The sequence below is a fragment of the Balearica regulorum genome, chromosome 5 (assembly GCF_011004875.1).
Source record: "Balearica regulorum gibbericeps isolate bBalReg1 chromosome 5, bBalReg1.pri, whole genome shotgun sequence".
Taxonomy (NCBI): Eukaryota; Metazoa; Chordata; class Aves; order Gruiformes; family Gruidae; genus Balearica; species Balearica regulorum.
The window spans coordinates 17,957,256-17,985,239 of record NC_046188.1 but is presented as its reverse complement, the minus strand read 5'-3'; the positions used below and the strand labels follow the sequence as shown (position 1 = coordinate 17,985,239).

The 27,984-nt window shown below is 40.6% G+C and overlaps 2 protein-coding genes across 2 annotated transcripts in view; one reads left to right on the top strand and one right to left on the bottom strand.

Annotated features, from left to right (window-relative positions):
- SLC24A4 (solute carrier family 24 member 4) overlaps positions 1–27,984 on the top strand; it is a 410,963-nt gene that overhangs the window by 187,451 nt on the left and 195,528 nt on the right. The window lies entirely within an intron of this gene.
- Positions 28–27,787, bottom strand: LGMN (legumain). Its single transcript, XM_075753650.1, has 14 exons — positions 27,683–27,787; positions 21,107–21,292; positions 12,625–12,722; positions 11,715–11,796; positions 11,092–11,177; positions 8,395–8,470; positions 7,852–7,914; positions 6,885–6,951; positions 5,128–5,246; positions 4,365–4,454; positions 3,460–3,657; positions 2,722–2,892; positions 1,614–1,681; positions 28–802 (listed from the first exon to the last, which is right to left on the bottom strand). The coding sequence occupies exons 2-14, from the start codon at positions 21,242–21,244 to the stop codon at positions 763–765; spliced, it is 1,296 nt and encodes a 431-aa protein (XP_075609765.1). The 5' UTR covers positions 21,245–21,292; positions 27,683–27,787; the 3' UTR covers positions 28–762.

Genomic DNA, 27,984 nt, shown 5'->3' with positions numbered 1-27,984 from the left:
ATGTCTAACACTGTATTGCCCTGTAGGTTGAGGAAACTGTCAACTTTATTTTTATTCACAGGCAATTCCTGTACTCTGTGACTTCCCACAGATTTGTGTGTATATACATTTTATTATAGCATACTGGTGCTAAATTTACAGCATTGGATATCTGGGGTTTTCTTTGGGAAACAGTACTTCCTACCCACAAAGACTTTTACTGTTCACAGTTTAACTGTGCTGTTCACATCCAATAGTTCTTGAATGCAACCCATTTCTTTAAACTGTTAAGGAGCTAAAGCTTAAAGAACAAGCTTTGGTTTCTTCACTCTTTAACCAACCTGCAAATTAGTCACTGTAATGGAATTCATTAATTTTTTAAAAAAAGCTAATAGTTAGCAATAGTATTAAAAAAATTTTCCAGAAATTAAAATTTTTCAGTATTTAAATTTAGCATAGATTTAGCAATCACTGATAGGTGGCTTGTAGTGTTCATCCAGAGATTCTTAAGAGCATTGCACTTTGAAACAAATCATCCATCTTGAAAGCTCCAGGTGGTCTGCCAAAATGCCTCTGCCGAAGCAGCAGGCTGTCAGCAGGTGGGGATGCAGAGGAGAATGCTGGCAAGTGCTGTATTGCTCATGGTCAGGTGACTCAGCTCCCAGCAAAGTCCCAGTACACTGGTTGACTCTCTTCATGTTGCATGCATGTAAAGTCTGGATTATTACAGTTATGAAAAGTTATCACTTATAGTAAGGGTTATATTAGGGGCTGTCATTTCCATCAATACCCGAGGCACACTTGATCCATGGCCTGGCATATTCTGCAACAGAGAACAGCAACGATGAGAAACTTTTCAGGCACTGTGCTCCCAAACTGTTTCCCAAAATGACTGTGGTAGGAAGCCACCAGGAGTAAGGGCAGCAGTTCTTCACCTTCTGGGCTGCATGTTCACTCTCTGCCTAAACTAACAGTTCACCCTCCTCCCATCCCCTACCCCTCTGCTTTGCTCTGTCCCTTTTCTTCCTCTCGCATGACTCACAAGCTAGGATCCCATCCTCTACCACAAACTACAACTTCCCACGACAAAATTTCAACACCATGTTTCCCTTGCCCGTACCGCACACTATAAGGGTCAGCCTGGACCATTATTTCCCTGCTTTCCTACCACTCGCTCGCAGATGAAGGCCCTAGCACCGTATTCCCTTTCCTCATCAGAACCCAGCAGTGCTGTGGTGTTCTGAGCCGGCAGCAGAGGAAATGCAGCAGTTCCCAACCTTGCTTCAGCGTAAGATCACACAGGAGTTACAGGGCAACACCCTTGCATCAGTCATGCTATTTTATGTTACATGGTGCGGTGGGATCCTCCAACTGCCTATAATTTCCCCTGAGGGCCTTCAACAAGGAAATTAAAGGGTTACTGGGGAACTGTATCATTATGAATGGGAGGGGACTAATAATAATATGTTTTCCAAAATAAGCATTTTTAACTTTAGAGTCAGAACTTTACTGACAAAATGGTCAACAGAGCAGAACTAGTGAGCAGCTCTGTAGTGTTACATTTCATCTGCCTATTAGCTTCTGCTTTTTTTGCCACAGACGAAACTGTGCAGTGTATCTGGGAACATCATTACCTGTCAATGGGGTATCCTCCTTCACAAATGTTGACCAAGGCGTACAGCTGTCTCAGTGCATACTCATACTGAAATAAACAAACATTGTTAATAACTTCAATGATGAAGAGCAGGTATTGTTTATCCAAACTAAATTGTGGAAGTAATTTAGAGACACTATTAACATTCAAGATCTTTATTTGCTGGTCTTGGCAATCTAGGCTAAATTTTATTCTGTGTATTTTGCTCTTTAAACTTTGTTAGGTAAATTCAGCATATTGCCCCCTTAGGGGCAAGGCTCATCCATCTAACCAATTTCACTCAAAAACACCACAAAAAACCAAACAAAAAAACACTGAAGAGGAACTAAAAGTTTAACAGAGCAATGTGGCCTCCTAATAGCCTGGTTGATTAGAAGCTCCAGCTGAAGGAGTGCATCTGCTTTTGATTTGTATATAGTATTTAAATCTTGGCCAACTGCCACATAATCCCATTGCTTTCTGCTAAAATCAATTAAGTTGCTGTTGACTCATCCTGTCACATGCCACTACCTGCTTAGGTTATCAGGACTGGGTTTTCTAGAATAGTAACTGACCTCTTATTCTTGTCTGAACAGTACTTAGCACAACAGGATTTGGTCCTCAACTGGGATCCCACGAAGAGTAGACAGTGATAAAACCCCCAAATTAAATAGTGGCTCTCAGGAATTCAACAAGACTATGGAAGTAGCAGCTTGGCTATTGCAAAGAACTATGCAACGTGCAATCATAATATAGAAATCTGAATATATTAGGATTATGAATTCACAGTGGTGGTGCTGTGTTTCTGTTTTGCCAGTAGAGATGCTTCAGGTAGAAATACAACATAACTTCTTTAATACTGGGATTTTTTGGGGGAGGAAGTTGATGAAGGGACAGCACTAACTAGTACTTCTGGGTTTTAGGAATCTTCTTGCTTATCTACAGGTGCAGTGGAAGTGGTTATGTGCTTCCAAAAACATTACTCACCCTTTATCCAAAACTAAGCTGCAAGACTGCCCCCAAGCTAGCTTTTTAATAAAAGCTGATTTTGCAGACCTGCTTATGATTTACCAGTAGGTGTATCAGGTTATATCTAATGCTTGACTTACCAAGGGTAAATGCCAGTTGAAGCAACGACCTTTGAAGTGGTTCACTGCTGACTGGTAGCAGTCATAATTGCTGATGGTCAATCTGTCTGACAGAATTTGGTTGGTCTGCTCTTTTGATCCTGTTACTAAGGTGATGATCTTTCGCATGGATTCTTGGATAAATTCTTTCACCTGCATTTAAAACAAGAATTTAAAACATGCCTTTTTTTTTTTTTTGGAGACATTAAATGATATTTCTCTTTCTTTAAACCTCAACTCCTGGGCTCTTTGAGGAATGCAGTTTTACTATTTACTTCTAGCACAGTCTTTTGGACCTGTCTCTGAACACACAAATTAAAATTTGGGAGACAGAAAGTCAGACTCCTGGCACCCAAAATCACTCACTGTCCTTCTAGTGGTCTGCCAGAAGAAAGACAACACCAATACTGGCTGCCATTCTGCAGAAGCTATTTGATTTGGGAGACTTCAATTCTATTGAGACAAGAGTAACTTCTCCCAGCAAGAATCCCAATGGATGCAGATGAGGAATTCCCTAGCAACAAAAGCTGTGAGATTGACTTTTGCATTTGCTTACATTTGCCTAGGTAATCACTACTGAATGTGCCTTGTGGAACAGATCCCTGAATTTTAAAGGAAGAATAAACCACCAGCTAGAGGTTAGCAGTCTGAATTTTCAAAAACTGGCAGCAATCTGTCAGTCTGACCTGATGTACCATTCAACTTTATTTTTTTCCTTACCTCCAGGTGTATTTTCATCTCTCCAGCAATCTTCTTAGCCTCATAAATGTCATTGGTAGCCATCAGCTTTCGTTTCATGATTGCAAGAGGCACATCAGGACTAGGAGTCAGGTCATAATGTTTCACAGGTGGCAGAGAAATGGGGACAGCTTTCTTCCCCTTGCCCTGAAACTGCATCACTTTCATGGAGGAGATGCTCTGAAGGTTAGAAAGTACAAATGACATTGACAAATGGAAATTGTCAATCACCTCCAGTAGGTAGTTGTTTTGCTATGCAAATGTAACTCTCTAAACTTGCTTTATTAGAGAAAATAAAGGAGATCATAGGGTTGTAAGTGTGTGTGCGTGTGCATGTTGGGTTTTTTTAATATAAGGTCAAGCCTGCAAAAAATCAGGGAACTTTTATTTCCAAAACTCACTGTGGGGGAAAAACACCATCAGGTTAAGTAAGGTGACTTCTTTTTAAACAAATATTTAATTTGGGCTTCTATTAACACAGTGAATAAAGGGAATATTACAAATAATACATCACCTCTCAGCTCTTCCCATTCAAGGGATCAATGTACTTAACACTTCATTAATATTCATAATATGTCTGGAGGTGGTAAATACCATTCTTATACATGATTAAAGTGTCAAATCACTGGCAGGGCTTGGAGGACAACTTGTATCCTGACTCTTTGGATTAAAGCATAATACAAGGCTGTATTTCCTTTAGCATCAGGACTGTTGTCTCTTAAATGCTAAGTGGTCTTCTGAGATGAACAGTTTCATTTTCTAAATCAACCTTGCCAGTTTACAGTGATTTTTTTTTTTTTTTTTTTAAAAAGGGATGAAAGTATAGGGCACAAAAGCATAAGATATTTTAAGATATATCTGGCCAGGAAGCCCACTCAAATACATACTCTGTTTCCATACTGCATCACATGGCTGGTGTTGGTGCGTTTCTTCACAAGCTGAAACTGCTTGTGGAGTGTTTCTTTTCTTAGATCCTCCTGCATGAAGAAACTTCCATGTGGTCACAGATACTTAAATTCAGCTATTCTAAAAAAAGCAAGGAAACCTGAAAAGGGTCTTAGCTGCCAGTATGTAGAAGGAAGTATAGAGCAAGAGCTATACATTGTTTGAAAGACACAAAAGTAAAAACTGAAATGAAGATTTGACAGCATATTCCCAAATTGTTTATAGTGATCTCCTAATCTCCCAGCAAAGGGGCAAGAAGGAAGTGGGCTAACATGTAAATCCCAGATTTGTTTCATCAACACTGTTTTCCATTATGCTAACAAACGAGTTAGCCACAGTTCAGTATTTAAGGATCCCTGAAGCAGAGGTACAACTTACAGAACTGCCCGATTTGTTTAACAAATTTGGAGATGTCGTCTCAGATTAGAAAATCAAGATTATGTGAATTTGAAACTAGAAGCTAGACAGTGCCTAATCTTATAAATAGTAAAAGAAGGGTACATTTCTGGAAGTTAGTTTCATAAATAAATTTAGTTGCCCAAACAAAGATTATATATGGTTCTGAATATTACAGAAATACTTTTACCAACCTGATCTGTTGATTTCAATCTCATATAAAAACAAAGACTTTCATAAATTCTGTGAAAGAGCTATTTTTAAAAAGCCTAGTGTTTTTCATTCCAAAACCTCATCTAAGTAACTTACCATATCTGAATCTTCCATCCAATTCACACTGTACCAGTCCCCAAGATAAGTCTGCCTTTCATCATCATAGTAACATGCGTAAGATGACTCTCTGGGATTGGCAGCAGTTGTTGCATAAACTGTAGATAAATGGAAAGTAATTTTTTTTTTAACCCTCCTACATGATTTAGTACTTCACTGCACGTGATATATTTGCCTACGTACTTTGGGTTTCAATCATTTACTTTTAAATAGCAGGAAGGAAAGAAGCGTGTTAATCACTCTGTTCAGCCAGCCTCAGTGATGTTACAAAACCTCCTCTTCCTTACTGCCAAATGTGTGGTCTGGGGTGTTTAAAGAAGAATATACTCTTACAGGGGAAAATCTCCTATTCAGAGAACTGCCTGACAACACTGTGCACTGACAAACATCTGTATGTTCATTTTCTTTATTACAATAATGAGGACATTTTATTTCAAATTTGGAGTAAATACCATTAATCATCTTTTCTTTCAGAAAATTACCTTCCAAGTAATATCCTTTCTGGGATAACACTCTACACAAAGAGAAAAGGAAACCAAACCTCTACAACATCTGCCCCAGCACAGTGTTCCCAGTAAGTCATCTCTAACACAGTAGAAATACTGTAAACACGTCTTTACAGGTATTAAGACAAAAGCTATTTTGACTTTTTGCCAAAGTCAACTCATAGCATACTTGCGTAACTGAAGGAAAGTCCAAGTTTCAAAATGAAAAAGTGTTAGGCATGCTTTTATGTAGCTATAGTGTTGTTTCTACTCAGAAAGTATCTGAAGCTCAAAAGCCCCAAAAGTCTTAAATGTTGTCTGTGTAGTAAAGTGCTGCTCTTAGCACCCTTTGAAATGCTTACTAAGTAACCAGTTAAGCTTTTAAGTTCACCATTGAAGGCTGCCAAAGACAGCTTCATAATTTAATACATAAATTGACAATTTTCTGCCTTTCTAAGTCTGTGGCAGAGCTGGTGGTAAACCCAGAGAATCCCCAGACCAGACATTTCTAATAGAACAAACTTTGAAAAATGCTGATTTACCAAGTGTTCTTCAATATGAAACATTCTGTGTGAACTGTATAAATCTTTGATAAGGCTGTAAGAAGCCTAGGTGGGTGCCAGGCAGCGTACTCCAGGGCCAAAGACTCAGGAAGCCATGGATAGGCACATGGCTGGTCTTCCCTGAAATCACAGCTTCAAAACTACAAGAAAGCCAGAGCACTCAGGCTCCCTGTCACAACACAGGAGTTTGAAAAGACTGTGATTCCTCATCCTAATCAAGGCTGAGCTCCCAGCTCTGCAGCAGAGAGCTTAGAAACCCTGAAAAATCCAAACTCCCACTTGCCAGGTTATTGTGTAAATGAGCGTAGCAATGGTATCTCACAAGTGCCTTTGCTACTTGGTAAACTGGCAGCAGAAACTTCACACCTGCTGTTAGCAGGGCTGAGGGTGAGAAATGGCAGTATAACTTAACTGCTACCAGTTAAGGGCAACCCACATTGTTCCTGAAAAGAAATACTTTTTCAACTTCTCATTTGCAAGAAACTGAAAGCCCTGTTAGTCTTTATAAGACTCCATTAAGTCTTTAAAAGGAACTTCCCATAAATGTAAAATATTACTTTCTCTAATTCTTGTGCTCCCCTACTAAAACTGTAAATAAAAGTGCCTTAAACCCACCCTTGACACAGTATCTGTTTAGGTCTGTGACAAGTTGTGACACGTAAGTCCAGTAAGTTAACTGGTTGCTCACCGTTGATATTATCAGCCAAATGATTCATCATAGATCCAGACTCGCATGCTTCGACGTAAAACACCATCTATAAAATAAATCAGAGACCTTAAGAAATTCCATAAGGAAAGGGAGAAAAGTCCTTCAGTGTTTTTCTGCTGTAGCTAGTTGGCCTGTACTACTATGCCTGAAACAAAAGCTAGCCATAATGCTACAAAATAAAACATAAAAGCAAATAGATCCAATTTTTCATTTTTGGGAACTAAACTATATGGAAAGGGAAAACATAATCACAATGAAAAGATGCTATTAATCTCTATAGAATCCACAGGGATCTATTGATTAATGTATAAAGCACAAATCAAATACACAGCCACTTTTTAGGCACAGCAACGTACCACTATTGAAAATAGTATTTCTAGAACCAATGGCCACTTAGGTGTTCCTAAATACAGCCAGCCATAGTAGACAGATTACCACAGAAAGTTGCTTAGAAAAAGCAAGCTACTAAAGTGTTCTAAATATTAATTTTTCTGCTTAAAACTACTTGTGATGAAATAAATGCACAGAATTTTCTGACAAAAGGTACAGTCTCTTAAACTATATTAGTTACTGTAAGAGAAACATGAGGTATATACAAACTTCCTGTACTAACAGTGCAGTCAGAAGCGAACAAAGTACAGGAAGAACAAGTCAGGTACATATTATGAGGGTGCAGTAGTGACAGATGTTGTTTCTCCACAGTTGGTCAGAATATACACCATTATCAAAAGGCAGTACACTACATTTCAGCATGGACTTCAAATATACAGTAAACTAAAAATGGAAAGAGAAAATTTGGAAAGGATCAATCCTTGTAAGTGCAAAATCCTAATCCAAATTTCTTTGTATCACAACAGCTACCTCCTGCTTTAAACAACTCTCAAAATTAAGTCTCTTTCATGCCAGTTGCTCTTTGGATCTCACAACTTCTGATATACTTGTTTACCTTCTGGTATTTTTTGTGATGATACATGTACCAAATAGTCTTATTTAGGTCCTTCACGTGAAGCTGTAAAATAAGAAGGCTTGTATTAAAACCACTTACGTTCAACAGACACACAATTCACTTACCAGGAATAAATACTAACTGTTGTGAATATGTTTATTGTTTCCCCTTAAATAGATCCAGTGCCTTGCCCTTCTGAAATACAATGTTCTAGCATTTTACCACTCCAGGAAAGACGAGTAATAGTCCCAGATGACATGTATAGTGCACCAGAAAGCCAAGTCATACCTGTGTGAAACAGTCTGCTTGGACCACCAAAGTCCAATGAAATACGAAATGACATAACTTCAACTTGAATGCTTTAGATTCAAACTGGAAAAAAATCCAAACTGGGGTGATGAGGAGAATATTGCTCCTTTTCTGCCTCCCCCCTCAATATGGCAGCACATCAAATATTTTTGTGTTTTACATTTATTACTTATTATTTTAGTACATCACTAAAAGGATGTTTTTTACAACAGAGTAATCCCCCCAAATGCTTACATCGTCATCAGGGAAAGCCAGAAGTCCTGGAGCTCCATGGTCAGTGAAATAAACAAACACATGATCCTTGGGACCACTGTAATGAAAAAATTGCAAACAAATTCTTTCTAACAACGGCAACCTAATTTTCACTACAACAAACATCATCTACTTCTCGATGCCAAGACATGTCAGTATTCGAAAACAATACAGCTGAAGCACCTTCTCCTCTTGGTCGTAATTTTTTCCTCCCAAAGCGTACTACTTTGGGTGCTATGAGAGGAGATGAGTGTCTGCAAGAGGAATGAAAACACATATATAGGCTAGTCCCTCAAGCATGGAGAATTCGGCAATTAAGCTTCACGTTTCAAACTGTAAACTGATTCCTGGTTAGGCAGGGGCTGGTACGTTGAGTATGGCGGGAGCACAATTATTTTTTAACGCCTATCTGCAGAATCTCTCATACTGTGGGCATTTGTAGCAGTCTGGTAAAAAAGGAATGCTTTTATAACTAAGTTATACCGAGGCACCACTAATACAGGGATAAACCATAAAAACTTCTTTGAGAAGATCCTTAGATATGTTTATGTACTACCTTGTTGTGATGTGTACGGCCATACTTAGCCAAACCAGCATCAGCCTACATCTCCATGAAGAACTGATCCATATACAAACTCCCCCATTAGGCTAGATCGGCGTTTGTACTAAGTGGCTATGCACTTGGTTGAGTGCTGCGTGCTCACAGGCTTTGATTCCCTAACATCTGTGTAGTACACTGTTTGCCAGAGATCCTTCTTGCACTCTAAACCAAACCGATCATGTTTGGGTGATATCGAGGTCTTGACCCAACAGCCAGATCTGCAAAGAGATTTTGCTTTTAAACTGTATTCAGGGACAATTAAATATAATACAATGTGAACAGATTGGAAGGAGTCCCCAAGCCCTCCTCTCTTCCTCTGTATCAGTGGTCCAGAAATCCGTATTTGCTCTTGCTCTTTCCTGATTACAAAGAGGTACAACTGCAGCAGCTCAAGGGGACGCTGACCAGTCTTCTGCCTGACCGATAACCTGCTGGTTAGGGAGCAATCTGGAAGATGAAAACTAGAAGGCTTTACGGCAGATGATAACTGAGTTCTTGTCCCACCCAACAGCAGAGTCAGGCCACTTGGAAATTCACACAACAGAGTCTAACAAAGAAGGCTTGGGTGTTATTTTTCTGGCTCCCACTCTTGACCCTAAGCGCAAAAAATTTGATAAAGGTGCAATGTAAATAACTAAGACTTTTATATGTGGGTTCAAGTTGTCTTCCTGAGTAGTTAAGAGTCTTTGGCCCCCTGCATAACCACTCCCTTATTTGACTTGTAACATCAAGCTTTCACAGGTGAGGTGTGCTCTGAAGTACTTTTGTTTTTAAATGAAAAATGCTTTGTAGTCACCTCTTGACTCATTCCAGCTAATAGAAAAAAGCAATCTAGTAACTGTGCAGCTGTTTATTAACTTTTTGCCTACATGCCTTGGATATATCATTTTCTGTCTCAGCTTTGGAGGATGAAGTTTAAACAATTGAGAACAATAGCTTATTCAACTACTGCCCTACTCCTTCATTTTTTTTAGTCTCCCCAATGCCAGGGCAGGATTCATCTTTTCTGTTTCATTGCTTTGTCTCTAAAAGTAAACTGTCAGATGAAGACAGACACTTACACAATTTTTCTTCAACTAGGTTAGTTCTTCCAAATGGTCAAATTTAAATTAAGGTTTTACAGGAAATATTGTACATGGAAAAATGTAACATGCTGTAACTCTTCACCAGCAGTAATGAGTTAGAAATACAACACACTTTAGTAAACAGGCATCATGCTTTCTTATCTCAAACTCTGTAGAAGCAAGATAACTGACACCAGGTATCTTTCCAAGAGGTCTTCTAATTAGGGCCTCAAATATATCGCTTTTATTCTTGGATCATCTAAATTACAAGCCTTTATAAACTACATCCATTAATAACAGATCTTACATTCTACATAGCCAGTCTACAATTTATTATTGTTCATATATTAGAATATTGCCAAACCTACAATTATTTGTGTAACTTAGTTTACAAATACCTTAAGCATAATACATCAATTACAAGGTCAATTGCTTATACTACTTTTTCAATTGCAAAGATTTTTTTTGCATTAAATATAAAACATAATTCCATTTCATTACATTGAAAGCCTCAATAACCTTATGTACACCACAAACACAACGGCTGGGATTCTTTCAGCTGATGAGCTGTTTAAGCTATCTCTGTCCCTCTGCCACTCCCTGCTAAGTCTCACCACTTCAGATGACTAACACAACTGTTCATGTACATTAAGCCAAGTCTTAGCAAACCCTTTCTAGAGGTCTCCAAACCTTAATAAAACTCTCTTTGAATAGCCATTCTTGCAAAATACAATAGTCTAAATAACAAATACCTTAATACAGTTGACACTATCCTCTAGAGTTTTTATACCTTACTCCATATTGGACTCCATACCAGTCAAATATCAGCAGTTGCTTCTTGGTGCTGGATAGTTTAAGAAACCAGAACCATTCTATTTGTAATGTGAATGACCTGGAATTGCCATCGATATTCTTGCTGGGTTCTCAAGCTGCTCTAATTTACCCTCTTTTGTTGAAATCAGTACCAATGTACAACTACACTTGCAATTATTTTCTAAATTAAACTTCTCTTACCTTTTCAATACTTTTCCTGATCCCACCCCCTTCACTGCTTCTGCATCTCCTCTGAGAACAGCAAGAAAATTCTTTGGAGTAACATCCTAAGGATTTAAGAGGATTAAAGTTAAATCTGATCATAAAACCAACAAAATAATCTTAATTTAGAAAGATGGCTTCAGAAAGTCAGAATCCATACATGGATGGCAAGTTGAGCTGGCCATCCTTTTCGATCTATCATCATAAAATGTATCAGCCACTGACGACTCACTCGGATACTGAATTGTGAAATCACCATGTGATTGGATCACTATTATGATTTAATGAAGCAATTAGCCTTACACAGTTGTTCTTCAGATTGAGTTACACCATTTATGAATGCAAGACTTTCCCTTCTTTTATTTCATATGCCAGCACAGAAACAGTGTAAAGGTTTACTTTCATGACCACTGCCTCACTTCAAAGCATTTATTGTTTCCGTTCATCTTAAGTACACCAAACTTCATGTCAAACCATGCAGGTGAACAAGCTGGAGGCTTTATGCTATGTGCATTTTGGAGTGTAAGCTACAGGCTGAAAGGATTTATTCGGAATACTGGCTAATGCCGAACCTTCCCTGGGGCATAGTGTTTCATACCTACCTCCTTAGTATAGTCCTTGGGCACTCCAGCATACACATCTGTGCCATTAGGTCTATTGATGACAATGCCTTTTGTTGGATTTCTGAAAGTTAAACAGAACATAAATATGAAAAATTGGCCACGTGCCATGCAATGACCACAGAACAACTAGGAAACCATTTAAACTGTCTTGACTGGCCAGCTTGCCTGAGGTTAAGTGATCTCAGAATATAAAGGCCTTTTCACTTCAGTTACACATTCTTGCCTCACGTGTCCTCACCCTCAGAGTACCTTCAAGTATTCTGCCTCAGATCATGTCAATTAATCTGAAGATGCAGGTGGATGGTTCCTCATACTATCACCTCTCTACTTTAATCCTGCCTTTAGCCCCCTTTCAACTTTGCTTCAAGTGCTGCTGTGCATGTGAAGTCCACTGATTTCTGGTGCAGTTGTCTCAGAATTAGAGGCTGTGTGACTGAACTGTTTCATATAGAAAGCAATGATACGCTCTAGACAGCCACCATGAATGGGACATGTAGACTTCTTTGTTGAATGTACATTTATCAGATAATGTCCCTTCAAAAAAGCCCTGCAGCTCATACACAGAGCTTCCCTATGTCTGTAGTTTTAGGTTATTTATCTGCTGTAAACTGTTACGGCTGGGAGTTAAGATCACTTACTCCCATAACAATGAAGCTCTGCAGTCCTCAGTGCCATAACTGATGCTGAGTTGTGGAGTAAGGCTTAGAAAGCTCATGAGCACATTTCAAAGGAGAATTATTGTGCTGATGGATAAAATGTCTCTATGCATATCACAGCTGGTTTTAAAGGCTTTTCTTACAAAACTTCTACAAAGTCAAAACACATTGGTTGACTATGGCATGTTCGTAGCAACCATACGGTTTGTGACTGGTGCACATTTATCACTTACTCTTCATTATCAGCAATGTCATCATACATCATGACAATGATCTGTTCATCTGGAATTCCATTTCGGTGTACAATCTGGTACGCGTGGCACACATCTGCCTGAAATTAAACAGATTTTCATTACTAGCTTTAAGAGGCATTTTACCTTGGAGATCAGAAGAAAAATAGCTTTGCAGGCCTAAGAGCAGGATATTGTCCAAAAGAAACTGCATTCAAATATAAGAGATTGAGGGTTGCTAGAGTGCTGAAATGCACAGGTTAAACCAAAACTCAGTGTCTTTCTCTAACTAGGGGTAGTTGCATTAATAATAGAGACTATGATTAAAATCTCTCATTTACCTACTTTGATTTCTTATTCAAACAGAAACCAAAGGTTACTTTAGACCTGGAACAGATCTAAAGTATCAAAATTTATCAAAAGGTTCTCAGCAATGTTCTGCATTGTGAGAAAATCTAAATGAAAACCTTGTGCACTGACAGATAAATCCAAAGTGTGCCAAGCAGAAATCCAAAGTGTGCCAAGCAGAAGAAGAAAAGAGTTGGATTTCCACCAATTTCAATTAGTTCTCTACCAAGCCTGCATGACTAAGCATTCAAGACTGTCTTTGGCTTAAGCAAGTATGGTTTACCAATCTCATCTCTGCAAAGATTTTATTAAATTTTGTTTTACTAGGTGAGAATTTTTGTTAAGGAAAATTTCCTTTTTAATTATGTATTTCTGGTAGAGTAATACTGAAGCAACTTCAGGGCAAGAAAATAGATTTCAGTGGAAAACATAATTGCAGAATTTCTATTCAGGCTCTTTTCCTGATTTGTACAGGATATGAATAAACAGATTTACTTTACAGAACCATCTTCCCATGATGCAGAAATAACAACTCATCAAAGTGATATTACAGTAAATGCAAACCCCTATCAGAATGCTAAATTCTGAGTAACCCCAGCCCAAATAATTCTCTTCTTTTAGACTTGCAGTTCGTGAATGACCTAATGGGATATCACTAATCATTCCTAAACTCTAGAACTACGACCTACCACATGCCAGGGAAGTTGTGCAGATTTAATGGAAGAAATCTCATCTAACAAATGCACACTCCAAATGCAGACAAGAAGCAAACTTTAAAATTTACTTCTCTTGAACTAATCTAATTTGCTAGTTTGTAAACCAAACTGATGTGGTTTAAGTGGACCTATGATGACTTAGGAGTATTAGTGATTTTGACTAGTTTAACTGAAAGGACACTGTAAAATCCTGTCACTTTATAAACCTTGGTCTTCTAAGTGTTGCTGAAGCTGAAAAGAAAGGGTAGTTGTGCAATATTCTGGGAAGGGTGAGGTACATTCAATGCTAATGAACTCTCCCACAGCAAAATCTCTTCATGTGACTAACCCTGAATGTTAAATTGTCCTTATTAAAGCAGTTCCATTTCCTACTATGCAGGTCAGCCTACGGTCTCTTCCACCTGGCCCAGTCTCCACTGTTTACAGCTGCCATTTCCTTATACGTCATTATACCAGCTGCTGCCTCAACAAGTCAAAAGATAGAGGTTAAACTGTTACACAGGCATCCCATGTAATATGAAACAGCAGAGTGCAGGTTTGACTAAAGATGTATTTGATTTTCAGAAGCAACCCAAGCAGAAGTAGAAAAAAACACTAATCAGGGCTTCTCTACACTGATTGATGAGCAGGTGATATATCCCCTATCTCAAGATATAATGCACTTCTGTTATACTGACAGAAATTGTTATAGACTGGCAACACATGGAAATGCTTAGGCATGCCATAGTGATATAATATCAATATATTCAACCAGCAAGTGTCTATGCTACCACAGACATGTGGCTGACCAATAGGGACTTCAGAGGTGTTTTTAATTAATACCAAAGTACCCCAAATTAGTTAAGCTTTGTAAATGCACATTATCAGCTTTTTTTTTGTCTCCTCTCTCATTCCTTCTGATTCAATGACTCTTTGCTCGCTCTGTCCTGTCATAGTAAACAGTAAAGTAGATATTGGTGGTAAATTTAAATGGGTTAAATTCCCTAGTGTGGAGGCAAACAGATCAACATAATCAATTCCCCTCAACCTTAACTTAAGCCTGTCTGGGGACTGTCCCAGCCTTTTAAAGCTTTTGCTAAGGGAACTGTACTTGCTGGTAGCATAATGGTATCACCAACACAGGCTAGAGCAGCAAAAACATGGTTTGCTGCTAAAACTCCATTGGCTAAAGTAGGACAGTTCTCAGTAAAGAGTTGGGGGTTTTTTGCATAGAATTAGCTGAACTGATGTTCAACCTTTGACGTTGGTCTTATGCTCCTCCTGTTCCCTCTGTATATGTAAAAAAAAAAAAAAAAAATCTCTATAAAACCAGAATAGAAACAGTCTGCTGCTAGAGTAGGGAGGTGTATGTAAATCTAGAGTATTTCCTGTTGATGCATAACTGCTTCTCAAATACTGCTAGTTGAGCCTTCTTTCTTCCATATCTGTACCTGTAAAGCACCCTAAAAGAGACAGCTAACACTGTTCCAGATCTCTTTTTGGTATTATTTTTGTTGGTGTAGTATGTGAAATGAATGCTATGATCATGTACTGGATAAGTTCTCACTAAATGCAAATGACACTTTTGTGACCATGATTTGGGGTGGGTAGCAGCTGCCCTGCACAGGAGAAGGTATAGCTGTACCGCTGCTACTGCACAACTGACCCCACATGCCAGCTCCAAAATGGACACTCTTAATGGTGGCATGGTTCATCCCTTTCATCCCCAGCTTAGTCTAAACCTGTTGCTACATCAGCAAATTTCTATAGAAGATCTATACTTAAATCTGCTTAAATAATTAACTCCTAGATTCTGAAAGCACGGGAATCAGAGGTGGAATTCCCCTATTTTCCTAGGATGGGCATTTAGTTTCTCAAAATGTACATTTGGGGGAAATTCTAAAAGGAAAAAAAAAAACCACCCCAACTTTCCTCTGCCATAGAGCTGTTCACGCATTTGAGTGACACAGCTTTCAAGCAGACTGCTTGGGGGTGGGATTTTTGGAAAAATCAAGTTGTTTTATGACACATGCATGCATAAGTAGTTCCTAAAGGGAAAAGCCTGAACTTCTGTGAAATTGGTTACTTCTGGTCTTATGACTGCTAGGTTCATGGCTAAAAAGCATGTGTAATCAACTAGCAGCTAAATTGCAAAGTGGCACTGTTCCTGTTACAGGTACGTTGAAATGCAACAGCCTAAAAAAGAATGAACTCTAATATATAAGCATGGTAGAAGAATACGTCCGAAATGCCAGCCATGTTTCATTCCTCTGCTTAAACGTACATCAGTGAATCAGCCAAAACAGTAACTGTATTAAGAACTTAGGAAAGGTTTTCCCATAGCTTCAGTTACAATTTTGTAAGCACAGTGAGGAAATGTTAATTGAAGCCAAGTAGCCAAGGCATCCTTAATGTCTGTTACCTGCAAGAGTGGAGAATTTAGGACTGTCCTGGACTAAGATGCTGCTCTGGTTGGTAGTGTCCAAAACCCTGAATAAACAGAGTCCCTGGCCCATAAAGCTCAGTAAGATTGAAAATAACAACTGGAAACAGACCCATGTATGCAACTCCAAATGTTTTTATTTTCAGCATTTTAATTTTGCTAGACTCTCAGCTATTTTTCTCCTCAAAAAGGTACTCTACTTTTAGTAAGACTGTGTTTCACATCTGGCTTTTCCATTGACTATGTCTTTTGGAGTATCCAGAAAGTATTGGTCTGTCTCTCTTTCTAATCTGTTTGTGAAACCAGGTTTAGGTTTGAGTTAGCTGGTACAATCATCACCCAGGAGAAGCAGAAGTATATACAAAATTCTGTTTCTCTTAAGAACTAGTCTGTTGGCTCATTCTCTAAATCTACCAGCAGCATTTAGTGCTGTATTTGCTCACATATGTCACTAAGCTTTCCAGAGGTATATCATCTAGCTCGTTGCATAGTCGAGAGCTGAGCCACTTTCCCAGGGAATGGGGGTAGTACTCTTTCTGGTATATATTATGAGTGCTCAGTTGCATTTAGGGAATCGCAGCCAGTCTGGTAATAAAAAAGCTGCTGTAGAGAAGTCAGAATAACTGCTGAGGAGCAAAGAGGAGCATATCAATGGTCCTTCCACAGCTCAAGCAACTCTAACCAAAAAACCTTAAGATATGGGAAAAAACACCAAAAAACTGAGAAGCCACAAGCGTAAGGCAATATACAAGCTAGTTTTGCAATGACAATAAGACTATCACATTGGGCTGTATATGATTCAAAACACTTAAAATTTATTTTAGGAACTTGAGGATATAAGACAAGTTTAGATCATCCTGATTAGGGAACAGTCCCAGTTCAGCCATCACAGAGGAAACAAGTGCCTGTAAAGTGTGAATCTCACTCAGATAAATGCAAACAGTGGTTTTTTTCCGTATCTTGTCTACACTTGAGGTTTGCACCACTGACAGCAGATCCTGACCACTGACAGCCAAATTTCAAGTCTTAGAATAAATTTCAGATTCCTTGAGGTTATAGTACACGGTCTGTACAGTCTTTACAAAACTGCTGTTCATGGCATCTGTACAGCATGCAATGATGGACTATTTTCCCCGTAACTTTTCATGTATGAAATTAGAGACACTTTTGAAGGTGTAATCTTCTCCTCCTTTTATGGTTGTTTAGTCAGATGAACACACACTGCCACCAGGTAACTACTGCGGAAGGCAACAAAGCATGTTTTGACTGTGTTACATGCAGACAGCATGCAAAACAACTGGCGCTCACAAAATATAAATGTAATCCAAACATGCAACATCATTTATTAACCGTACCCTGAACAGCTGAACTGAGCAATTGATACCCAGAGATGTGTCAGCTGAGATCTCAAATTACAAAGGGACATTACAGTGCTTAGTTGCATGTAGGCAATAGCAACCAGTCCGGTAATAAAAAACAGTCACATTGAGCAACTACTTACAGTAAACTTCCCATCTACAAACTCACTTGTACACAGGCTACATCAGAGAAGTTCTGAAGAAGAAAGGTGATGGCAGGAGGAAAGTGAATTAGAGTACAATATATTTATTCTATAGTTTCTCCCTTGGAAAGCAGAGAATTACACAAATCTGCAACCCTAGAGCACTGCTTTGCTTTCTGACAGTACAAGTATTATTCTACTGAAAGATAACACACATTTCTCGTGTGTTCACGATGGAATGACTTTCATGATGGATGAAGCACAGAACTGGAAGTCGAAGTCCTACTCCTGGTTCCACTGCAAGTGACTTGAGCAAATAATTTAAATACTTACAGTGCTTTTGCTTCCACCGCTGGAAGGTAGGGAGTACTAACACATGCGAAGACATGGTTATCAGTCTGCATAATGTTTCCAAAAATCTGTTACAATTCTTGAGATTTCTGTAGTACCTTTCCTCCTCTGTATAACTGTCCTTAAAGTCTATGGTTTAGCTAGTTTTGCTGGTGTTCTGGTTTCAGCTGGTAGAGAGTTAATTTTCTTCCTAACAGCTGGCATAGTGCTGTGTTTTAGATTTAGTATGAGGATAATGTTGATAACACACTGATGTTTTAGTTGTTGCTAAGTAGTGTTTACACCAAGTCAAGGACTTTTCAGCTTCTCACGCCCTGCCAGCAAGAAGCTGGGAGGGACATGGCCAGGGCAGCTGACCCAAACTGGCCAAAGGGATATTCCATACTATACGACGTCATACTCAGTATGTAACTGGGGGCAGCTGGCCAGGCAGGGGATTGCTGCTCAAGGACCGGCTGGGCATCGGTCAGTGGGTAGTGAGCAATTGCATTGTGCATCACCTGTTTTGTATATTCTGTTACCTTCCTTTGCTGTTCTATTAAACTGCCTTTGTCTCAACCTACAAGTTTTACTTTATTTTCCTCGATTCTCTCCCCCATCCTGCTGGGGGGAGGGGAGTGAGCAAACAGTTGTGTGGTGATTAACTGCCTTTGGTGCCCCAATTTTCTGATACCCAAGGCACCCTTCTCTGGATTACATTTCATGATGCACAGAGAGTGGATTTTCCATGACTAACTGCTGGGTCTGCTCACAGTATGCCCTCCACCACGGGTGCTCACTCCTTAATGCTGGCTACAAAAGGCACAGGCTGATGCGCTGCATCTTGTGGGAACTGATTCTTTTCATAACAAGTCAGAGGCACAGTATCTTACCCAGGACAGGTAAGTAGGAGCTCAGCCCCATTCTGAAGGATCCTTCACACAGGCTCTCTGACCCTGATTTCATAACTTTGCTAATATTGTACTTGAAGCAAGCAGTAGAGATTGAAATACAGAAGTGTCTAGGACTGAAATTCAGAACAATCTGACATTGCAGACATTCTCCATTGTTAGCTGACATTATCTTCAAAAGGAAGGTGTTTAAAGAAAGCCCATTCTCAATTTTCAAACCCTGCAAAGCAATTACTTAATAACTGTCTGCAAAGCATGACCACACTCAAAAGTTAATTTGCTTCTGTGAAACTAGCATGCTCAAAATACTTATTGTTGGACACAAATATGTAAGTGTGCATCTTGTGTTCTTCATAACTCCATTATACTTGGCAGATATACTCACCACTGCAGGGTCACTGACAGAAGGGTTACAGACTCTATGCTTGGGCAACCATAGAAAAGTAATTCTCATGAGCCATAGTTTCAAAAATGTAATTTTATTTAAAGAATTAATGTTGGAGTATTAACTCCCAGAGTGGAGGGGAGCCAGTGAGACTGGTTATACAGCAATAGCAACAACCAGAGCACACCTCTGTAATTATATTTAGACACCCCAGGGCGGGCAGTGATTGAGTACAACACCAGTATTTTTAGAATTATTTTCTGATTTCAACTTTTAAAATCTCTTTTTTCAGATTTAATTTGAAATGGAATGGTTTATATTAAGGCTTTAATATCCCAGTTATGGTTATGGTTATCAGGTGACAGCTACAGTGCAAGGAGCAGGTAAAATCCCTAAAACCAGTTTTTCAAAGCATTGAGCTAGCATTTGCCACTAACAGGTTGTTCTTCAGATGCAACAAGGTTGTCAGTCTGGTTCATTTAGTTTTAAGCTCATCACTGCACTGAAAGTTACACACTGATTGTGAGCTGAGGGGGAGGAGAAACACAAACATAAACCCCGGCATGCTGAACACACAGAAGGCTCCTTTCTTCCTCAATCAACGCAAACAGAGAGGATGAAGCCTCTCTAGATTATTTTTTTTTTTGTACAGTTACATTAAAAATAACTACTTTAAAAGTTTGAGTGTTCAGCAAATCAGACTGTGGTATGTACCCAGTACCTTTAATACAGTTTAACTTTTAAAACGCTGGTTTTGTACACTAGTATTTCAATCTCTGCTTGAGTTCACCTTAACCAACAATAGTCCAGTAAAGTATTTTTCTAACATTTAGAAATATATAAATGTATACATAAATCAAAATTAAATGGACCGTGTTCTCCAGGAAAGCAAGAGGTAGTTACAAGTTTAGAGCAAAGACTGCATTTAAGTGTAGATGAATCTGTTTAAGGGATTGCCCAAGAATTCCCCAAAGGGAAAAAGTGCCATAGTCTCCTGACTGCTGATTGTAAGTCTTGAACTTATTCAGAGTTAACTCACTTGGATTTAATCCTGTCCATCCCAACACTCACACTCAGACCACAATTCCAAAACACACCGGCTTTGACAGCAGTGTCAAGCTCAGGAGTTCCTGTTCCCTTTCTTCCTCTTTCTGCCATTCACTCTGATCCCTGCACCCCGGTGCACTGTATCCTTGTTGTGCCAACACAACTCTGAGGCCATGCTGTCAAAAATGGTGAGCAAACTGATTCAGGTTAAAAATAACCCCCTTCTGCATGTCCTCCACCCCACAAAAACATACTATGTGTTTGCAGCCTTGGCAGATTTTTTAACTGGAGAGAAGAAAGGGAGCTTTTTCATAATGTAAGGAAAAGAAGAAAACAAATGGAACGAAACATGCATTTGTCTCAAAGTGAGGTTTAATTCTAGACATGATTTGTTCACCTGCAAGTTGGGGTCAGATCCTCTAGCCTAGTAACAGAACATTTAGCCTAACTGATAGTGGTCTCCCAGGATGCAGAAGTGTGATTACAGGAAGAATACTGCTCCTCCTGCTAACAACAGCTTTTCAAAAGATGAAAGACTGGACAGAGTTGCAAGCAAAAAGAAAATTCAAATAGTATAAGAGACAGTTGAGGGCAATTCTTGGGGTGACAATAACAAGAATTAAGACCAGGCTCTGAGTGAATCTTGTTACTGTTTGTTTTGAAAACTTCACGTGCTCTGCAAGTCTAGAAGTAGAAGCACTTGCCTCAATGACAGAAGGACTGAACTAGCTGATGATAGTTAAGCAGCTATCATCTCCCTGCGAGTATCAGAGCAGGCATTTTCTGGTGTGGCCAGCATCAGTATGTGGAACCAGTGGTCCTTACCTGGTGTCGATAGTTGTACCAGCCATTTGAACCTGCAACAATCACCACCCAGTGCTTGCCTCCATCTTCAGGTTCTTCCATGGGGAATGTACTGACGCCCAGAGCACAGCCTAGCAGCACAAGTGCCTTCAGTATCATCTCTCTTCTTTGTTTACTCCACAAATGGGAGGGGAAAAAAAAAAATCCCTAAAGAAAAAGTACGAGAGAATTAGATCAGAGAAGGTCAGTCAAAAATAAAACAAACACAAACCAAACATCAGTAGTATCACAACTAGAAGCTTTTCTTGCTTGTGGGTTTGGTTTTTTTTGTGTGTTTTACAGACCATTCAACCCCCAGTACAGTTTCTGGTCATATCTTCCTTTAGCACCAAGCTGCTACTAGTTACAAGAGTTTTCTGTCAGCTTTCAAATCTGATTGAAAGCAATTCTGAACAGGACAACCAAGTCTTTCAGCTCCCTCTGGTTGTTTCGTTCTATAATAGCTGGTAATGAATAAGCCTCAAATACAGAGCAAGCCTCACTATTTTACAGATAAAGCCTTTTCAGATTAATACTGTCTCTTGGCCTCTGCTTATGTAGTTCACTGTTTTCCACTCACTGGCAATTAGTGCATTATTATTGGGTCAAATCCCAGGTGATGTAGGCACAAGGACGCACAGACATGGCGAGCTGGTTGGGAGTTGGAAGGTCAGTGTCACAAAAGCTCTCTGTGCCCGCAAAGCCAGGAAGGGTGGAGAGTGGCCGTGCTGCTGTTCTGCCCGAGATACAGCCCTAACTGCTGGGGCTGGGGGGAAGTGCAGGCTGAGAGAGCCTCATGCTATTTGTGCAACCTCTTAGGCTAGTGGAGAGCAAATGTGAACCTGTACCACATGAAAGAGTAGCATTTTTGTCTCTTTTACACAACGGCTAAGTGTTTGCACAATGTGCACAGTGAGAGAATCCGGTCTAAGCCTGTGGATGTCAAATTCAGAAAAACAGCCAGGAGAGGAGGTTTGAGCCCAGGCAGAAATGGCTCTTGCTGCTTTCTTGAGAGGACTAGAAGTAGTGTCCCCACTAGTGAACTTCCTGAGGACCTTGATTGCCCCATGAAGTGTTTGCTACAAAAGCAAACAATCTGGCCATACATATCTAATCAAAGGTTTGCTTTTGGGTTGTTGGTTTGTTTGGGGGTTTTTTGGGGGGGGATGGGGGGGACAAAGGGTTATGTCTATTGCTCACAGTCTCAGGTCTGCTGCATCCTTTGTGTCCTCATAAAGCAAACTCCCTTGAAGAATTGCACGCTCTTGGCACATGCACTAAAATTACGTATTTCCTCGTGTACTGAGAGATGGGATTTTACACTGGCCTACTTACAAAAAAGAGATTCTGGAGGTGGATCATTGCTGCTATGTATGTAAGAGCTATTGTAGTAAGAGGTGGAATAGTCTACTTTAGCATGGTTTTCTCCGGAATAAAAGGTAGAAACACCCAAGTCATATGACATGGTCACAGGGCACAGTGTCAAAGCAACCACTACATCAAATAACCAAACAGTATCTAAGTCAGCCTCAGTTCCCCACAGCCAAAACCATCCATCTGCAGCCACTCAAACAAGGCTGAAACAGAGGTGCCAGCTCACCTCCAAAGCAGCTGTGAAGACTACTAATGTAACATGTAGCATGGGTCTTTCCAGGATGGGATCTACTGGTCACTAAGATTAAGTCTTCCACACAGTAGTATGGAAAATATTTTTTTTTTCAAAGTTTTTTTTTTTTCTTTTTAATGGAGCTAGCACAAAGTAGAGGAAGTCATGTTAGTCAGCTCCTATAGGAAGAGCTGTTACCACATAGAAAAACTCCAGAAAAGAAAGGAAAAGACAGAACCAAATGTTAAGCGCTATGACATCGCTTCTTACAAAAAGTCATTTCAATCTAGGAAACTTATCTTTCAGGAATAAGCCACTCCTGTCACTGCCTGCAAGTGTCAGATTTGGGACTGAGAACAATACATCATAATTTAACAACTTAGTGTTTGTTGAATTATTAGCTACTTCAGCAGTTAAACGGATATGAAGGAATAAGAAGATTTTTTCTCAAATTTGATAGACAGTTATAATCTCTCACATTGAGCTGGAATTGTAATTTCTTGTCATTGTTGTCGCCACTGACAGGTGGCTTTGTATGGCAACTCTGCATTGTCTATCTTGTCACTTTTCAGATGATTAAGGCAAATAACATACTAACCACTGTGTTGAAGATATACTGTGTTTACAATATCCACAAAACCTGCCTATTCTGTTGCCTACAGCACAGCTAAGATTCAGACCAAGTTGTTTAACACTTTTGTAAAGTGCCACAATACACCATGGGCCAACATATATCTAACTCCTGAAATATTAGAAAAGAAAATCAATATATTTTAGATGATCTTCTCAGAAATCTTAACTGAGTTTGACTTACTGGAATATGGAGACGAATTTCATGCAAACAGATCCCTCAGAGCTCAGTATCTGTTTCATAAGAAGAAACCTTCTTCCATGTTCATTAAAGCATAACTTTTCATTTCTCCAACTAAACAGATTACTTATATTTACATAAAAAATAGAAAGAGAAAACTAGTGGTTCAAATGATTGCTGAAGGGCTGGAGATACTTTCACATGATGCGTAGGTCTTAGAGATGTAAATTATTAATTCGAATCAGGACATATCAATAGAAGCTGTGCTGCTGCCAGCTGTTCACTGGGCTGTATAACATGATGTCCAATTTCAAGGTAGATCCTCGTAGACGGGCATCCATCACATGGAAACAGTCACTGCCACCGGCTGTCAGTTACTGATACACAGTAAGGGAGACTGAAGTAGCTTCAGAAAAAGCTACTATGGAGTGCTAAGTCCTGAACTGGAAACAGTTTGATGGGACTGTCTTTCCTAACGAGTTCATACTCCAGGTTCGTATACAAACAGGGATCTATGGCTCTCAGGACCCTAGCTATACCTCTGCATGGGGCTGTGCCATGCAGGGGACAGGTGTACCCTGCATTCTGCCTGCAAACAAGCCCACACCAGAAAAGCCCAGGGCCAGATCAGGAATGAAGACTTAAGCTATCAAGCCCCTCAGACAGTCCCTCCATAGGGATTCAGTCTCCCATGTGGTACATGGATATCCAGATCCTCAGATTTCTCACCTCTGCTGAGACAAAGTTGTGAATGATGCAGAAAGCTCAGGGAGGGGAAAAACAACAAACACCAAGAAACGTTTGCATTGTATTAGAAAGCCACATATATTTTGTCATGGGTTATTTAGAATAGAAAAAAAATCCTCTTTTATACTAATTAATGACATATAATTTCACTTATCTGTCTTCTCCTATACTATAATTAAATCAGATTAAAACCAGAAAGAAGGGGGGAAAAAAACCTAGACGTACCACGATGTACTAATAAGCCCTTGATTAATAAATGCTCAGCTCCCCAAGGTTCTCTGAGCAGCATTTATAATGGTTAACACATGTGCAGTGGGAATAGGTCTTTCATTGCTTGTTTCCAACTACAAAAAAATCCAAACAAACAAAAACCTGCAAACCCCAACCCCCATATTTCTGCTTGTTTTAAAGAAAGCCTTTGAGTGCTCAGGCAGGCAATTTAAAAGATTTTGTTCTGGGTTGTGTTGAATGAGTTCTTGACGTACAGTTGAGAAGAGAAAGTTCCTGTCACATGCTTTGTCTTCAGGTCATATTAGAAGAGAAGCCAGCTCAGCTGACCAGCTTACCACAGGTACATAAAAAGCCTTTTTTCTGAAAGCAAGGAATCAAAGATGTTACATGCAATCCTAAATGTATGCAGGGTGAGACTACATGGAAGACCTAAACATTCACTACAAGATCATGTTAGAGCTTTGGCTGACCTCCAAAAAATATGAGATGATTTATCAGCTCTGCCTAGTCTTTCTGGTAGAAGAGTTAATTAACTCTGGTTTGGAGATCATGCCAGGAAAAAGGCACATCTCACAGGCTTAGTGGGTTCAGCATCAGATCTACACATGCAGAACTATGGTGTGCGCAAGCACAGGTAGGATGCTGCGCAGTTTGCACAGTCCCTGGAAGAAGCATGGCCAGAACTGGGTGGCTCTAGCCAGAACAATTCACTTGGTTCTTAAAACCTGTTTTTCCTGACAGAGGTACCTTGACCACTTCCCATTACATACCTAGCACACATCTCTGCCTTGATAAGAGAGGGATGCTTAAGACAGACCACATCTGGAAGCGGCTGGCTGCTGCTAGAACAATTCTGGTCAACAAACAGCCAGTTCCCTGAATTCCCAACTTTCCTTTGGGAAAACAGTCCACTAAGATCAAAAATCTTAGAACAACAGGATGCCACCCTAAAGAAAGGGGTTTGAGTTCATCAAAGTATTTTCCACTAGTGTTTAGAGTGGTGTTGACACTTCAGTAGCTTAAACTTCAAATGCCTCAAGCACAGCCTCTAAGAGCTACATAAACAGAAATCATATATCCATTTTCTCTTCATGTGAAATAAGGGAGTTAACAGTAATCTTGGGCGAAAATAACAGCCTTAAGCTAACCAGCTGATCGTTGCAGTTTTTCTTGGAAATCTCTATTTCTTTTCAGCTGCTCTTCTTATGACCACTAGCCTTTTAGTTTTCAGAATCATTACAATTCCTTTTCCCACACAGTGCTTTGCATATTGCCGGTCACTGTAGTATTTAAATGCTTATTTCCACAAAATATGTGACTCATGATAGCCCTCCTCACATGAACCTAATGTCTGAGCTCTCTGTCAGCAATGTTCTGCCTACATGTTGTGCCAGCTGCTACGCAAACTGAAGCACCTAAACCTACGATTAAGCCTCTGCAGAATTAGTCTGATTTTCTTTATGCACTTATATGGTAGAAAGAAAAAGTCTTTATCGCTGTAAACTCTGATAAGCTACAGTTTGAAGGAGATTATGGTCTTGGTTGGGAAACAATTCTTTACAAAGTCTATTAGTAACCATTTTAGGAATCAGCTTAATTTGACTGGAGCTTGTATTAAGATAGTTCAGCGTAGCTACTGAAGATGTAAAAACAAGAATTTGTAATTATGTTAACTCAGAATAGTTTTAAACATTTCTGTAAATGTTAAACAAAGGTATTTAAAAGTAATTTTAAATAAAGTTCATTCCACTGTTTGCAGATATGTCTCTCTCAGCAGCAGAGAGATGGTACCATTTACAGGGTGGGGGAAAATCACTCACTATGCTTCCTAGGATGGTGACAATCTAAAACACCTGCTTTAAAGGATTTTTTTTTTTTCCTATGCACTTCAAAAAGCCTAAATTCAAATTTGGCAGATCTTAAGGCATCAGTAAAACTGCTTCTACTATTTACTTTCATATCTGTCTACAAATATACAAAGCCTCTGCAATCACACTCTGATGGTAGGAAAAAACCCAGCTACTGCAACACTGCATGAATAGCTTTAATTTATTACATTACATGATTCAAGGCAGGGGGGGTGTTGAGAGTAGAGGAATAAGTTGGATGAGAGTAAGCATTTCTGATCAATAAACATGGAAATGTTGGGGGTGTGGACAGAATGAAATTCTGGAGAAGCAATTACACAGAAAGCCTGAGATTCCTGCACTCCATGTGTTTTTTACTATGATTTATCTTAGCGTTTCAGATCTTCACTGCAATCTTTGCTTTAACCCCCAGATATGGACACCCAACACAGTGTTGATCCATCCTAATTAGGAACTAGTGGTGCTGCCAACTCCGAGCAGAACCTCGTGTTATGGCAAGGTTGTCTACCAGCTCTAAGTACAGAGCCACAGTGCAGTACCTTTCGGGCATCACCAGCCCTTTGCAAAAAACCCCATAAATTCTTACTCCATCATTTTCCTCCATTAAAAATGTATTACTGGGGTCTAAATCTGCGCTGCTGCTGCTACTGCTTCCCCCCAGATCTCCCTCTTCTCTCCAGCGCCAGCCCTGAGCAATACCCCTCCGAACAAGGAAGGGGCTTTGACTTCTCCCCGCGGCGAAACCCATCCAGAGGACAGAGCTCGAACACAGCTCCCGAGCCAGGGGGGACAACTGTGCCCAACCCCCTTTTATTAAAGGCATCACCGACGACACAGCCCGGCGCTCGCAGCAGCAACGCGCAGGCGGCACGGCGGGCTGGCCGACCCCTCTCCCAGACCCCCAGGAGAGGGGAGGGCTCTGCAAATCGACCGAACCGTCGCACCGCGTCCGCCCCAGTGCTGACTAACGGTCGGGCCACGAACAGCCCCCGCCCGCCGGGAGACGACAGGACGCCGGGACGGGCGGCGGGGGGCTCGGCAGCGCTCGGAGCCGGTGAGAGAAACCAGCGCCCTATGGCCGCTCCCCTGGAGCCGGCGGGGCCCCTCGTCCCCATCCCGGGCAGCTCCGCCGCCGGGGAGCAGAGCGGGCAGACACCCCCTCACGGCTCCCCTCACTCAGGAGCACCCCTGCCTCCTCCCCGCCGCCAACCAGCAGCCGGCTGCGACAGAACCCTCCACGGACAAGGCAGCCCACGGCTCCCCCGGAGCCCAGCGCAGCCCCCGCCGGCCCTTACCGCGCTGCCTGCGGAGGTGTCCCCGCTGCGGGCGCTGTGATTGCGGTAGGCGCCGTGCGGAGCGAAGCGACCACGGGCCGCGGCAGGCGGAGACTAACGTCGGCCAATCGCGGCCGGGCGGAGGCGCGGCCGGGCGAGTGTCCGGCCGCACTACGTGCCCCAGCAAGCCCGGCGCGCCCCCGTCCTCAAAAGGCTGCGGGCCTTGCGCGCAAAGCACCGTGGGAGTTGTAGTCCGCCGGGTGCAACGAGGGAGCGTGTCTCGCGTGGTCGGGGAGCCCGGCGGGGGCGGGTTGGAGGCAGCG

Excerpts from the sequence above, each read along its gene's own strand:
- LGMN (XM_075753650.1), bottom strand. The coding sequence starts at position 21,244 with ATGATACTGAAGGCACTTGTGCTGCTAGGCTGTGCTCTGGGCGTCAGT. Across the intron at positions 11,178-11,714 it reads CCAAGGACTATACTAAGGAG|GATGTTACTCCAAAGAATTT; the intron begins GTAGGTATGAAA and ends TTAAATCCTTAG. Across the intron at positions 5,247-6,884 it reads TTTGGCTGATAATATCAACG|TTTATGCAACAACTGCTGCC; the intron begins GTGAGCAACCAG and ends ATTTATCTACAG.